Source organism: Moschus berezovskii, chromosome 12 (assembly GCF_049115385.1).
Source record: "Moschus berezovskii isolate FMDL1 chromosome 12, NW_MosBer_1.0, whole genome shotgun sequence".
Lineage (NCBI taxonomy): Eukaryota > Metazoa > Chordata > Mammalia > Artiodactyla > Moschidae > Moschus > Moschus berezovskii.
This window is the reverse complement of record NC_142471.1, coordinates 66543741-66559113: the sequence shown is the minus strand read 5'-3', so window position 1 is coordinate 66559113 and position 15373 is coordinate 66543741. Positions and strand designations below refer to the sequence as shown.

Below are 15373 nucleotides of genomic sequence, written 5' to 3'. Positions count from 1 at the left end.
GTACCCAAGAAATAAATCTATAGTAGTACTGAGACTATGAATGGAAGAAGGTGAGGGAGCTTGGTAAACCAGGTAGTTTTAGAAAACAAAATGCAAACATGTCAATAGCACAAGTAAAAGATCAGAGAAAACTGTGGTCTAAAATATACAGAAGAAAAAGCAGTGAGAGGGGGCCTGAGATAGACATCACTGGTTGCTATGCTTGTGTCTTCTGTCTGCCCCACCAGATTCACTCTCCACCATTGTCCCTTAGAGCCTGGAGTGGTAACAGCTCACTGCTAAGCCCCAGGTCTCTTTGTAAATATAACCTCCTCTCACCATGTTACTTTGCCTCAGCCATCTGCCTCCTGTGAGGACCCTGACTGGTAGAGTTGCCTCCTCAAAGCCATTTTCTTCCTAACAGAACCCCCACTTTTGTAAACTATATACCCTATTCAGCTCAGTCATAGGCTTGGGTGGAAACTGCACCTATCTCCAACCCTATGAAGTGAATTAAAACCAATCCTGGTGATCCTGAACCTCTGGCCTGGGACTGCTTTTGCCACAGACATGTGACACAATTCTGGCCAAAGAGAAGTTGAGGGGCAGCTTGTGGGGACTGTCTTGTGTGAGCTTCTGAAAAAGGTTTCCCTCACTGATCAAAGTGATACATAGATCCAGAATATGTAAAGAACTTTTTATAACAGCAAAAAGATACATATAACCCAATTAAAAAATGCATAAAGGGTTTATGCAAAGAATAAATTTTTCCAAAGACAGTATACAAATGGCCAAAAAGCAGTTGAAAAAAAAATGCTCAACATCATTAGTCACTTGGGAGATGCAAATCAAAACCATAATGAGATATCCCTTCATACCTACCAGAATAGTAGATACATTATATTCTCCATCAAAAAGGTGAATAGCAAGTATTGGTGTGGACGAGTGTTAGAGCCCATATTGTATGCCTGAAACTAATACAACATTATAAATCAAGTAGCTCCAAAAATTTTTTTTTGTTGGCAGGAATGTAAAATGGTATAGCCACTTTGAAAACGTTTGTCAGTTCCTCAAGATATTAGACATGGATTTACCATATGACTCTAATTCTATTGCTAAGCATATACATATTCAAGAAAACTGAAAACCTATGTCCACCTAAAAACTGGTACACAAACGTTCCTAACAGTATTTTTCAAATAGACAAAAACTGGAAAAAACTCAAATACCCATCAACTGATAAATGGATAAACAAGATGTCGAATCTGTACAATTGTGTAGTCTATAGCCATAAAAAAGAATGAAATACTGATCCATGCTACAGCATGAACGAGCCCCTTGAAAACATAATGCTAAGTGAAAGAAGCCAGACACAAAAAGACAAATATTGTATGACTGCATTTGTATGTGAAAGCTGCTACAATCATCTTGCAATCACGTGCTGGATTGATAACCGGCTTGATTTGCTGAGGTTATCAGAAAAAAAGATAAAAATAATCAACCTGTTGATATTATTGAATTGCTATATTAACAAATCCAGGAGGTGCACTGGACTTCCTGTTTTATAAGATAATAAAATGTGTTACTTAAGCCAACAGGTATAACTTGCAAGAGAGAGTCTTAACTTACTATAAATCTATTCTTTCTAGTCCACCCTGGCAGAGAGTAAGAATGGAAAACAGGACAGAAGTGAGTCTCCACTGATGTTCTGTGAACTGGTACAGTTATATCAGTCACTTTATTCTCTCACCCACCCCCCGACCATCAGGTAAATCCATAGACAACTGTATTTGCCACCAGCACCCTTAAGCTGGCTAAAGTAGAAGTATTTGCTAAAGAAATTGAATCCTTCTGGGAGTAGGATAGGGCAGGTAATGGTGCTTCAGAGTAAATGCATCTTCACTCAGCAGTCAGAGGTGGAGAGGTACCACCTAGCATCCTGCTCTTGAGGGAAGAGAGTGAGTACAGACAGTCGTCCAGGACTGAGAGCTCACAGGCAGTCCTCCCATCAAGAAGAAGCTGCCTGGGGAAGTGGATCTAGATATTGCCAGGAAACCTACTCCAGCCACACGTTCATTGACTTAGTCCCCTATTCATTAGTGCAAACAGAACACCAATAACCACTGAAAGCTGAGAAAAATCAGTACCAGTGAAGAAGAGAGCCAAGATAGTGAAACAGAACAACTGATTCTGAGATGGAACAAACAGAAATTAAGTGAAGAGAATTTTAAATTATTTTAAAATAAATGTCCTGTAAGAGACTTGAGAAGATGTTGCTGCTAAGTCACTTCAGTCGTGTCCGACTCTGTGTGACCCCATAGACGGAAGCCCACCAGGCTCCCCCTTCCCTGGGATTCTCGCATCCACTAATATGTTGCTGTCAGAAAAAGGTATATTCAGGGGACTTCCCCGGTGGTCCAGTGATTAGGACTCTGTGCTTCCACTGCAGGGAGCACAGGTTCAATTCTTACTCAAGGAGCTAAGAACTCAAAGGCCACCCTGCTTGGCCAAATTTTTTTTTCTTGTTCAGGAATTAAGAATTTTATTCTTAGGAATAAAACCCATTATTGCTAAAATAAAGGCACTTTAGGATGATTAAAAGAAAAAAATTAGGAAAATCTCTCAGAACACAGGGGAAAAGAGAAAAAGAAATTCTGAAAAGAAGTTGAGGACTTCCCTGGTGATCCAGTGGTTGGGAGTCTGCCTGCTAGTGCAAGGGACATGGGTTCGATCCCTGGTTTGGGAAGATTCCACATACCATGGGGCAATTAAGCCCATGCACTGCAACTACTGAAGCCCAGACACCCTAGAGCCTGTGCTCTGCAACAAGAGAAGCCACAGCAGTGAGAAGCCCAACACTGAAACTAGAGAATAGCCCCTCCTCGCTGCAACCAGAGAAAGACCATGAATAGCAACGAAAACCCAGAGCAGCCAAAAATAAGAATTTTTTAAAGTATCTTAAAAAAAAAGTTGAGGAGGATCAATTCGAAGAGTCCAATATCGAAAAGAAGTTCTAGAGATATGGAATTTTAAAATTATAGGAAAAAAATGAAAAGATTAATATATAAAAATTTCCCAGAGATAAGGAAGACATGAGTCTTTAGATTAACAGTGTAGAATTCATTGAATGAAAAAAGACCCATGTAAACACGCTCATGAAATTTCAGGACATTAACAATAAAGAGGATAAAAGTTTCTAGAGAGGATAACAAGGAATGAGAAGAATTCTAACTTGGTAGCACAAGATTTGAAGAACAACAGAGCAATATCTTTAGAGTTGAAAAAAATGCTTCAACCTAGCCTTCCACATCCAGATCAACATTTTCAGAAAGCAGGGACCCAAAGACTTTATTTACTTTTTTTTCTTCTGAAAATTTTATGAGGCTGTTCTCCAAGAAATTTGGAGGCGCTAATTTTCTTGTCTTACACAAAGGGGCTCAAGTAGAAAATACAATGTACAGCATGGTGACTATAGGTAAACAATACTGTACTGCATATTTGAGGTTGCTAAGAAAGTAGATTCTAAAAGTTCTCATTACAAGAAAAAAATTTTTGCAACTATGTATGGTGATGGATGTTAACTAGACTTACTAGATCATTTCAAACTTATGGTGTACACCTAAAACTAATAATATTATATGTCAATTGTGCCTCAGTTTTTAAAAAGACTATAAACTGAAAAAAATCTCATTTGATCTCCAGAACTTACCTTCTAACCGCAAGTTTGTCATACACAGCACTGCGATTATGGTCAAAACATTGTATTATATACTTCAAAGTTACTAAGAGAGTAGATCTTAAATGTTCTCTGTCTCTCACACATACACACAAAAGATAATTTTGTGACATGATAGAAGTGTTAGTTAGCCAAGGATATGGTGGTAACTATATCGCAATATATAAATGGATCAAATAATACATTGTGCACCTTCAATTTATACAACGTTTTTTGGGCTCCAAAATCACTGCAGATGCTGATTGCAGCCATGAAATTAAAAGACGCTTGCTCCTTGGAAGGAAAGTTATGACCAATCTTGATACTATATTAAAAAGCAGAGACATTACTTTGCCAACAAAGGTCCGTCTAGTCAAGGCTATGGTTTTTCCCGTGGTCATGTATGGATGTGAGAGTTGGACTGTGAAGAAGGCTGATTGCCGAAGAATCGATGCTTTTGAACTGTGGTGTTGGAGAAGACTCTTGAGAGTCCCTTATGCTGCAAGGAGATCCAACCAGTCCATTCTAAGGGAGATCAATCCTGGATGTTCATTGGAGGGACTGATGCTAAAGCTGAAACTGCAATACTTTGGCCACCTCATGCAACGAGTTGACTCACTGGAAAAGACTCTGATGCTGGGAAAGGTTGGGGGTGGGAGGAAAAGGGGACGACGGAGAATGAGATGGCTGGATGGCATTACCAACTCTGTGGACATGAGTTTGAGTGTACTCCGGGAGTTGGTGATGGACAGGGAGGCCTGGCGTGCTGTGATTCATGGGGTCGCGGAGAGTCGGACACGACTGAGCGACTGAACTGAACTGACTGATACCTCAGTTAAGAAAGAAGAAAGGAAGAACTAGAGTCTAAAATTGATGGGAAAAGAAGGGCATGGGGAGGGGAGTTCCTTGGCGGTCCAGTGGTTAGGATTCTGGGCTTTCATTGCCATGGCCCCTGATTCAATCCCTGGTTGGGAAACTAAGATCCTGCAGGCTGCATGGCATGGCCAATTAAATTAAATTGATGGCAGATTTTTAGGTATAACCTACAGAAGAACAGAAAATAATTAAAGGACTTAATTAATAGAGAATATAGAATTAAAGAACTGAGAGAAAGAGGAAAAGATGCAAAGGAAGCTAGGGAGTTGGGTCAAAGAATAAATTCCTTGTCTTTTATAGAGGACATAAATATGTCTTTATTGAAGTTGATGGATCAGGAAACACAGAATGAAAACATTATTTGCAGATACAGAGGTTGCCATCAACATAATTAAAAATAGCAGCCACTGGAGAATAAAACTAGAAGGTAGAGGGTTGAGGGAAGTGTCTATTACATTTGTCTTTTTTTATTTAGTTTTTTAAAGAGAATAAAAGGAAACATCCCAAAACATTAAAAACAGAAGTACAGAGTGATAACAATTATCAATGATTTCACTGTCTATTTCCCTAGAGTCAACAAAATGTCTACAATAATCACATAATCAAGCTTTCTATAGCAATGCATTTTTTATAATCAGAAGCAATTGTTTAATCCCATTCAAGGGAACATTATGGTTGTTTAATTATTGCTGTGGTTGTTCAGTCACTGAACTGTACCTGATTCTGTGACCCCATGGACTGTAGCCCACCAGGCTCCTGTGTCCATGGGATTTCCCAGGCAAGAACACTGGAGTGAGTTGCCATTTCCTTCTCCAGGGGATCTTTCCAACCCAGGGATCGAACCTGCGTCTTTTGCATTGCTGGCAGATTCTTTACTGCTGAGCTGCCAGAGAAGCCCTGTTTGATGATTACCAAGGAAATGGTAACCCACTCCAGTATTCTTGCCTGGAGAATCCCATGGACGGAGAAGCCTGGTAGGCTACAGTCCACGGGGTCTCAAAGAGTCGGACATGACTGAGCGACTGAATGGAACGGAACGGAAGTCCTTAAATAGGCTTTGCACTTGATCTCTGAATCACTGGAGGAGCTTCAAGTGCACATGGACTTTATTGAACTCAGCTTCCTAAGGGGACACAATCTTATTGGTATTATATTAAAAAAAGTAGTTTGGCTATATTTAATATCTTTCCACCTCTGCACAGTCTTCCTTTCCCCAGGGCTTTATGAAAGCACTCTGATTGAACCTCTGACCCATTACATAGGGTGTCTATTTTCATCACTTCTCTGGCAGACAAATGTATAACTTCAGTTTCAACATTTTCAGGAACTATATCCCCCAGCAGACCATTCTACTATCAGACAGTTATTACTATTAGAAAGTTCTTCCACCTTTGTAATGGTCTTTACAACTGAACTTACTTAAAACCCTCTCAAAGAAAAGTCAACTGATAAAGCTGTCTCAAATTTAAAAATAATTTCTATATCTTTGATTTTCTGTCTTTAAATTTATATAAGAGTAAAGGATAAAAAAGCTAAATCATCCACACAAAAAAAGAAAAAGTTCTGTATATTTAGCTAAAGTTAGCTCCCTTGGAACAACCTACACCAACTTAACTTGATCTTGCTGACCGACACTTTCAGAATGAGCTAGACAATCTCCTATGTTAAACTTCTACAAATACCTGAAGATGATTTCCATATCTCACTAGCTCAACAATAAGCCCATTTTTGCTGCATATCTGACCTCAGCCCATTTCATAACCTCTAGAACAAAACTTTTTTGTTCCCCTGGGACTTAATATGAGCTCATTCACTCATTCATTTTTAAGCACAGGGTCCCTTTAACAAAGGGTGCACCTTTGAACAAACTGGTAGTCTCTCACCAGGTTAGTCAAACAAATTGACTTAGTCCAGATAAGATAAACACTGCACTATTACTCCTTGGAAGGAAAGTTATGACCAACCTAGATAATATATTAAAAAGCAGAGACATTACTTTGCCAACAAATGTCCGTCTAGTCAAGGCTGTGGTTTTTCCAGTGGTCATGTATGGATATGAGAGTTGGACTGTGAAGAAAGCTGATTGCCGAAGAATTGACGCTTTTGAACTGTGGTGCTGGAGAAGACTCTTGAGAGTCCCTTGGACTGCAAGGAGATCCAACCAGTCAATTCTAAAGGAGATCAATCCTGGGTGTTCATTGGAAGGACTGATGAACTGCAATACTTTGGCCACCTCATGCGACGAGTTGACTCACTGGAAAAGACTCTGATGTTGGGAGGGATTGGGGGCGGGAGGAGAAGGGGACGACAGAGAATGAGATGGCTGGATGGCATCACCGACTTGATGGACATGAGTCTGAGTGAACTCCGGGAGTTGGTGATGGACAGGGAGGCCTGGTGTGCTGTGATTCATGGGGTCGCAAAGAGTCAGACACAACTGAGCGACTGAACTGAACTGAATGACCAAACAACAATAACAATTTAAAAGAGTCAGAGGGGACTTCCCTGGCAGTCTAGTGGTTAAGATTCCATGTTTCCAATGGAAGAGACGTAGGTTCAATTCCTGGGGTGGCAGCTAACATCCCTCAATCCCTGGTTAGGGAACAAGATCCCACATACCAAGCAATGCAGTGAAACACTTTTTTTAAAAAAGAGAAGAAGAGAGTCAGAGAGGAACAGCCCAAAGGCAAGTAGAATAGGAAGTGAAGAAATGAAGTCAAGTTGAGGATTGAGCCAAGAACAAGGTGAATTTCATAGAAGTAGTGAATTTTTATTTTCTGAGAAGTTATACTTTGGACTGTTTCAGAGGAATCTTGAAATTTTTAACAGGAAGCTAATCTGTACCTTTCACTCTTAGGGTGGAGGACAAAAAAAGTATAAATTATAAGTTATGAGCAAGGGTGAGTGGATCATTAGTTATAGAAATTAAAAAAAAACAAATGCACTGCTTTTATTTTTATCTATTGAGTTTTACCTAGAGGTTTGTGTTATGAAAGTTAAACAAAATGTAATATAGCCATATAATGGAATATCATGTTTAAGCCTTGAACAACATGTATGAACCTTGAAAAACCTTATGCCAAGTAAAAGAAGCCAATCAATCATATATTATAGGATTTCACTCATATGAAATGTTTAGAACAGGGAAACTGCAGAGGCAAAGAGTAGATTATTAGTTGCTTAGGGCTAGGGGAGATGGGGAGATATGGGTTAATGAATAAAGGATTTGTTTTTGAGGGGGAAAATGTTCTAAAATTGACTGTGGTGATGGCTTACACAGATCATGAAAATACTAAAAAAAAATGTATTTAAATGGGTAAAATTGTATTAATAAGATATGTGAGTTATTTCTCAATAAAGTTTTTTAAAGTTAATAGCTATGATAAGAAATGGGATACTGATTTACTAACCTTTGCTTAGAAGCTCCAGAAAATGACAGAAGCTAACTTGACTGACTAGCCGGAAGCTCTGTCTCATCCCCAAGGTACTGAAGCGTGATGTTTGATGTTCAAAGTGACCCACTCTTGATCCCATTCCTATTCCTAGAATGGATTTATACCAGCGTTCAGCAAATGCCATGCCAAGTCCTCGGCCCTGTGCCAGGCACTCAGCTCTACGAGGGAGACAGTGACCCTGTTCCAGGCCCTCACAGACTGTTCTTCTATCTAGAGTAGACAAGGCCCTCCACTACCTCAGAGTGTCGGTGCAAATTCAACTTCCTCTGGACAAATTTCTTCCTGCCTTCTTTTTAGGCTGCAACAACCTGGGTTCATTGATCTGTATGCTCACAGAACACCAAATCTAATTTGTCAGTCTAAAATCCTATTTAATAATCAGGACAAGATAGAAAAAGCCCTAGTGAAAAGCAGCAGGTGACAGTTACTAAGAGGTAGCTTCACAAGCTCAATTGAAGATCTCTCAGTTCCCACAAGTTCTTCTCTGCATTAATCAGTGCAGCCGGTGCAGCCAGCTAAGAGGCACCTACCCGCATTCCTCCTGGGCTTTCTCCTGCAGCCCCTTTCCATTATTTCCCTACTCAGGCAGGTCACAATGAGCACATACCCATCCTGCCTTTACGGTGAGCGACCATCCAGACCCAGGGTTGACTCTGGGGGTAATGGAAGCCCTATTTCAGATCCAAGTCTGGGGAGAAGAATGATGTTCAGATTGCCTGAGTGGTGCAGACACTTTTGGTAGTTCATTTTTACCTCATGGTAGGTGCCAACTGAATTATAGTCTCCTGATTAATGAGAACAGCTTGAAGATACATACATGCACTTCCCAGTGGCGCTAGTGGTAAAGAATCTGCCTGCCAATTCAGGAGACACTAGAGATGTGGGTTCAATCCCTGGGTCAGGAAGATCACCTGGAGGAGGAAATGGCAACCCACTCCAGTGATCTTGCCTGGAAAATTCCATGGACAGAGGAGCCTGGCGGGCTACAGTTCGTGGGGTCACAAAGAATTGGATACAACTGAGTACACACACATGCAGTAAAGGTAGATAATCCAGTGTTTGCTTTTCAAATGCTGAAAAGACAGCTATTCAACTGACTGATCACTCATCTTTGGTGTTTCTGGAGTCCAATATCCATAAGACTTCTGAGTCATTCTTATGCAAAAATCAAATTAATCTTAACTAGGGAATATGGCAGGGGTCAGGGAGGCACAGGGCAGGTGGAAGCAGGGGCCTCCAGAGCATGGCTCTACCTGAGACAGCAGAACCTGGGAAAACTGGCACGGACAGGGAAGAAGACTCTTGGACCACCAAGAAATGTTCTCTATCGCATACTGCAAAATTCGCTTGAAAATAGTAGAGTTCCCTTACCTGCTTGGCAATGTAGAGTTTGGTTATAGAAGATTTCTTGGTCCTGGATCTACATACATGGAGAAGCTGCCAAGGGGCCAGGAGCCAAAGGAAGCCCAAGGGAATCCACACCAGAACAGTCTGCTCAAAACAAAGTGGCAGGTCCACCTCCGGGCTATCCAACAATGAGGAATTCTGGGGGATCAAAATCGAATGACTGTTGGATATATGCATTTTTTAAGAGAGAATACCAATCCCCAGCCCATTACCACCCCTACCCTCACTTCCAAACAGTTCTAACTCAGTTCTATATCCCTATTTAGCCTGACCCTTCAACTAGCTGTATTTTCCTATCCAACTCCATTGATATAAACATCACCATTTAATGCCAGTTGGTGACTTTTCTGACTGAATGATGCAAACCTCTAAAAACCTTTCTTCCTGCGATTCTAAGCGAATTTCTCCACCAGCTGTACAAATTTAATTTCACTACATCTGCCAAGTTGGGGGAAGAAGAGGGACCATTCCACAATCCAAAGAGGAGAATAATCCTAGGATATAAAAATTTATTCTAATTTTTAGCACTGACCGAACTCACAGACAAACACCAAACCTGCAGGCTGCGGAGTGCTTAGTTACACCAGGGCAATTAATCTCCTATGGCCCCAAGGGCTGAAGTTGGAACCTGAAAGGGCCTTAGGCTAAGGAGCAGCAGAAGCACATTGGAAGGAAGGCTTATTCCCAGCAAGTTTCCTACTAGACTTTGCATCCTGCAATAAACAGAAGTATCTTGTCAGGTGAAGGTGGGGGCACCAGTTCTTGTATCTGAGTCATGTGAGGGTAGATCTTCTTGCAAACATTTTTTGCTTTGTACAGCTGTTTGCACACTCTTTAAAGATTGAGGTTCCCTGACCAGGGTGATCTGTCAAATGATTCTCAGAATTCTCTTGAGATGACTTGGTGCGATCCTGGGGCATGGTAAGCCCCCTTTCCTGTGGTGTACACAATACTGTGCAGGGCCCGGTGGGGTTCCTGGGCACAAAGCCTTATAGGAAACAGCCTTCAGTCAGCCTCCAGAAACTTCCTTGAGTTCCAATGGGCAGATTCAAGCAGTTTTTAATTAGGGAAGGGAGGGGATGCGAGATAAGAGGGAAAACAAACTGGTCAAGCTCAGCCTTGGGGCAAGGTCCTTGCTTCTCCATCAACAGATACATATAACAATATCTTGGCGTTATTTTGCAGATACTGAAACCCCCTCCAGGTGGGAGAAGTTAAAGATTAAAGATAGCATGCTGCCCACAAGCATGCAGACCCCTGGCCAGCTGGAGACAATGCCGTTTTCTACTTTCCTCACCACCAACCCACCAGGAGAATGTCCAGGAGCTGGTCACATCCTCTTTGAACAATTGCTATAAAACTTTTCATTATCTTCTGCGAGGTAGGACACACGGTTTTGAGAGCAAGAGCCCACTGTGGCCCCCTTTGCCTGGCAAAGAAATAAAGCTATTCTTTCTTAATTCACCCAGAACTCGGTCTCTGAGATTCAATTTGGCACTGGTGGACAGAGAAATTGAGCTTTCAGCATCAGCCACGTCTGGGCCTCAAGCACCTTGGGCCCCAGTTTCTTTCTAGGATGGGAAGTGCTGTCCACGTGCTCTGCTATCTCATTCCTGCTCTCGTAAAATTATCTAACTTTAGAATGTGAAAGAATTACTAAGACGGTTAAGCTAATTTAACAAGCACTCCAGTTGATTCTGATGCTAGGAGTCTGCCAACCAGACTTTCTCAAAATCCCTAAATTTCTATTTCACTAAACCATGTGGTACTGTTGCTCACCCTGTCTTGAATTCTCCTCTCTAACGGTTCTAAAATACTCAGTGCTCTTCATGCCCAAATTTGCACCCCTAGCCTTAACTTCTAGTCCATCTCACTAATTGCCAGTCCCTTTAGAACATATCAGTATCATTTCAACATCAACATTTATCAGCAAAGCTCAAACATAGATCATCTCTTCTTCCTCCTACTCCACAAACAATTCCTCCTAAGATTAATGAAATTGGAAGCTTTTTCCATATTTCTCTTTAGAGAAGGCAATTTTGCAGCTACCTATTCCGAGAAAAGAGTCTGGGATGCGATAAACATATCTTAGAAAAATAAATATATTATCTCTCCCACACAGAATATCCGCTGGAGATATTATGACTTATCTTTAAACAAACAAATAAAAAACCCCTGAGCTTTAGACAAACTGCATATCTAACTTTTCTAGTTCTTATTAGTAGTCACTCTAGGCTAATCTGCTACTTATTCTGAGCTGAGAAGAGTCAGTGAGAATAAGTGTGATTTACTTACCCAAAAAGTGGAGTTGCAGAAAGTATCCAGCATGATTCCTGGATCACTTCTGGGATGAAGACTCTCGTATGACTGTGCTGTTTCTTATTTATGCTTTTCCTCAGAGAAGGTAGAAGGCTAGTTTCAAGAGGTTCTTTATCTCCTATTCTGATGTTCCAACAAACGCAGGTCTTCTGACCTTTCAACTCAACAATTTAATCGTTAACCTTGTTCAGATGTGTATTTACATTACCCCAGAGAAGGAAATGGCAACCCACTCCAGTATTCTTGCCTGGAGAATCCCATGGACGGAGGATCCTGGTAGGTTACAGTCCACAGGGTTGCAAAGAGTTGGACACAACTGAATGACTTCAGTAGATAGACATGTGACTGAAAAGCCCCAGGGACAGGTAGATAGACCTGTTCCCAAAGTACCAGAAGCCTCTATAGATGGGTAAAAGGAACCACTGAAAGATGTCAGTAGAGCTGGCTGACAAATCAGGAGTGGAGACTTTACTTCTCCTGAGGACACATAACCTAAAAAGAGAAGCATCAACGGGAAGGCATGTACTCCTAAATGTGCCATTGCACTTCTACCTTGAGGTCTTAGAGTTTAAAGAAGTGTAAAATACCCTACTTCTCTGCATTTTCAATTAAGAACATAGAACTTAAAACATGGTTAAAAATAGTGTAAGGGCTTCCCTGGTGGTCCATGGTTAACAATCACCTTGCAATGTAGGGGATACCAATTCGATCCCTGGTCCAGGAAGATCCCACATGCTGCAGAACAACTGAGCCCAAGTTCCAGAGCCTGGGAGCTGAAACTACTGAGCCTGTGCACTGCAGCTACTGAAGCCCACATGCCTAGAGTCCATGCTCCACAAGAGAAGCCACCACAATGAGGAGCCCACCCACCACAAGGAAGAACAGCCCCTGCTCACTGCAACTATATATAGCCCATGCACAGCTACTAAGACCCAACATAGCCAGAAAAAAAAAAAACAAAAACAACTAAACTAAAATTAGTGTAAACTTTGCTTGAAAAGTCAGGTTATAAAATAGCAAATCCAAATGTGAATCTACATATGATTTATACATCCATGCAATAAAATGTGGGTGATTTTATTTTCCTTTTTGCTTGTATTTTCTAAAGTTTACATAATTATCAGGAATTATTTATGTAATAATATCTTTAAAGAAAATTTTTTTGTGTTGTGGTAAAAAAAATGTGTAATGTAAAATTTACCATCTTAACCATTTCTATGTTGAAGCTGAAATTCCAATACTTTGGCCACCTGATGTGAAGAGCTGACTCATTTGAAAAGACCCTGATGCTGGGAAAGATTGAAGGCAGGAAGAGAAGGGGATGACAGAGGATGAGGTGGTTGGATGGCATCACCAACTCAATGGACCGGAGTTTGGGTAAACTCTGGGAGTTGGTGATGGACAGGGAGGCCTGGCGTGCTGCAGTCCATGGGGTCGCAAAGAGTTGGACATGACTGAGTGACTGAACTGAACTGAACCATTTCTAACTGTTCCTAGACTGAAACTCCTTGGACATTCCCCATTACCTGCTTCCCCTAGTAAGGCAAATGTTCTTTCAAAAATTAGGACATTCTACAATAATGGCAAGCCAGATATGCTTCAGTTCAGTTCAGTTCAGTCGCTCAGTCGTGTCCGACTCTCCGCGACCCCACTAATCACAGCATGCCAGGCCTCCCTGTCCATCACCAACTCCCGGAGCCAGATATGCTTACCAACATATTAAAGTGCAAACACCATCATTGGGAGGATTAAGTGGAACCATTTTGGTGGTCAACACAAGAAAGCCCTTTGTTCTGTGGTTATATGCAGACTATCAACAGAGACTAACAAAAGAATAATGTCTACTTTAATGTACACATACATATGTGTATAATTTATACTATTTTTAATGATTGGCCTAAGGTTAAATATAATTTGGTTATTCAAATTCACAAATGATAAAAAATATTTACCACTAGTACCAGTGGATATGTTCTGGATTATTAACACCTGAACGATGTATATATTTTATTCAAAGTCATTTAATTATCTTCTGAGAAGATAGCTGTGAGATGAACTTCCACGCTTTTCTATGTGTCAATAACAGAAAGTGATTTAGGTCTTGGAATGAGATCAGATCCAGGATCAGATAAGGGCATGACGTTAGCATAGTGGTTTTTGGCACAGCCCTCTGACCATACTAACAGAAACAAGCTGGAAAGATGACATCATTATATAGTTTTCAAAACTCACCAGTGAGGATACAAAGAAATCTACATGAACCAAACTAGAGATTGCTTTCACCCATGGGACAAATCAATCTGACACCTATATTTTTGTCTGGCCCTGGAGCTGAGACTGATTTTTACATTTTTAATTATAAAATGTGAAAAAGACTCTTCAATATGAGCAGCCTTTCAATAAAAACTACTTAATTTGGGGATTTCCTTGGTGGTCCAGTGATTAAGACTCTGCTCCCAGTGCAGGGGACCTGGGTTCCATCCCTGGCCAGGGAACTAGATCGATCCTACATGCCACAACTGAGACTTCTCATGCCAAAGATAAAAGATGACCTCATGCAGCAACAAAGATCCTGTGTGCTGCAACTAAGACCCAGCACAGCCAAATTAAAGGAAAAAAAAAAAAGGCTGCTCAATTTTGCCTCTTGGGTCACAAAGCTCCAAATATTTACTATTTGACCCTTTAATGAAAAGTTTGCCAACAAAACCTCAGAAACAAGACCTTTATAAGACAGAAGAGAGCCACAGCAGCTTTCATCTCTGCTGAAATGCAGCAGGGAGGCGAAGTGTACCATGAAGGGGGTTGAGGATAAACCAGTCTATTTTCTAACAGACTTTTCTAGGTCTTTTGTGGGGCTGACAGAAAGAGGAGCCCAAGAAAGAGTGAAACAGGAGAGAAGGGGGCAGGGCATAACCCTTCAAGAATGACACATTCGAACATAAACTGGTTAGAACTGATCAGGTCCAAGATGGCAGAAGATTCAACTTCCATTAGACCTTAAGCCTCATTATACCCTCACTGTAATATATCAGCATGCTAAATAACATGCCCACTGGTGCCATGACCATATAAAGGCCAACCATAAAAGTCCAAAAGTGTTTTCCCAGTTCCTGGATATCCCTGCCCCTTCCCCAAAATAGTTGGAAAAATCTTCCCATTCATTAACCTATGAAATTACCCAGTCTGTAAAAACTAACCACCCCATATTTCAGGGTCTCTCACCTTTTGAGATGAACAGCATTCTGTCTGTGGAGTATGTATCTCTAAATAAACCCACTTCTTACCTATCACTTTGCCTCTCACTGAATTCCTCTGTGCTGAAACATAGAGAACCTGAGCTTCATTAAGTCCTGAGACCAGGTGTGAGATATCAATTAAAAGACAGTAGATTTGAGTCCTAGCCAGTAGGTTCAAGTCCCAACCTCGGTTTTGGCTGGGTTCGAGTCCCATCTGAGTTGTGGGGTTTCAAGACTGCCCAATGCCCAACTCTTTGCCACACCAGTCTTACCAAGTGCTGAGAACAGTACAACAAAACGGAAGGAGGCAGTTAGGAGAGCTGAGAGTAAACACTGGGGTTTTCTAAGCTTTCACCTACAGGAAGTTAGGGCAGATGCAGAAGAGC

General features: G+C 41.1%; 1 protein-coding gene across 1 annotated transcript in view; it reads right to left on the bottom strand.

The window, feature by feature from the left end:
• Positions 1-12506, bottom strand: part of ABCC2 (ATP binding cassette subfamily C member 2) — a 71619-nt gene extending 59113 nt beyond the window's left edge. The window contains exons 1-2 of the mRNA XM_055424893.2: positions 11728-12506; positions 9397-9570 (exon numbers count right to left, since the gene is read on the bottom strand). Of these exons, the coding sequence (XP_055280868.2) occupies positions 9397-9570; positions 11728-11760 (207 nt within the window). The 5' untranslated portion in view covers positions 11761-12506. The remainder of the gene's footprint in view (positions 1-9396; positions 9571-11727) is intronic.
• Positions 12507-15373: the final 2867 nt, after the last annotated feature.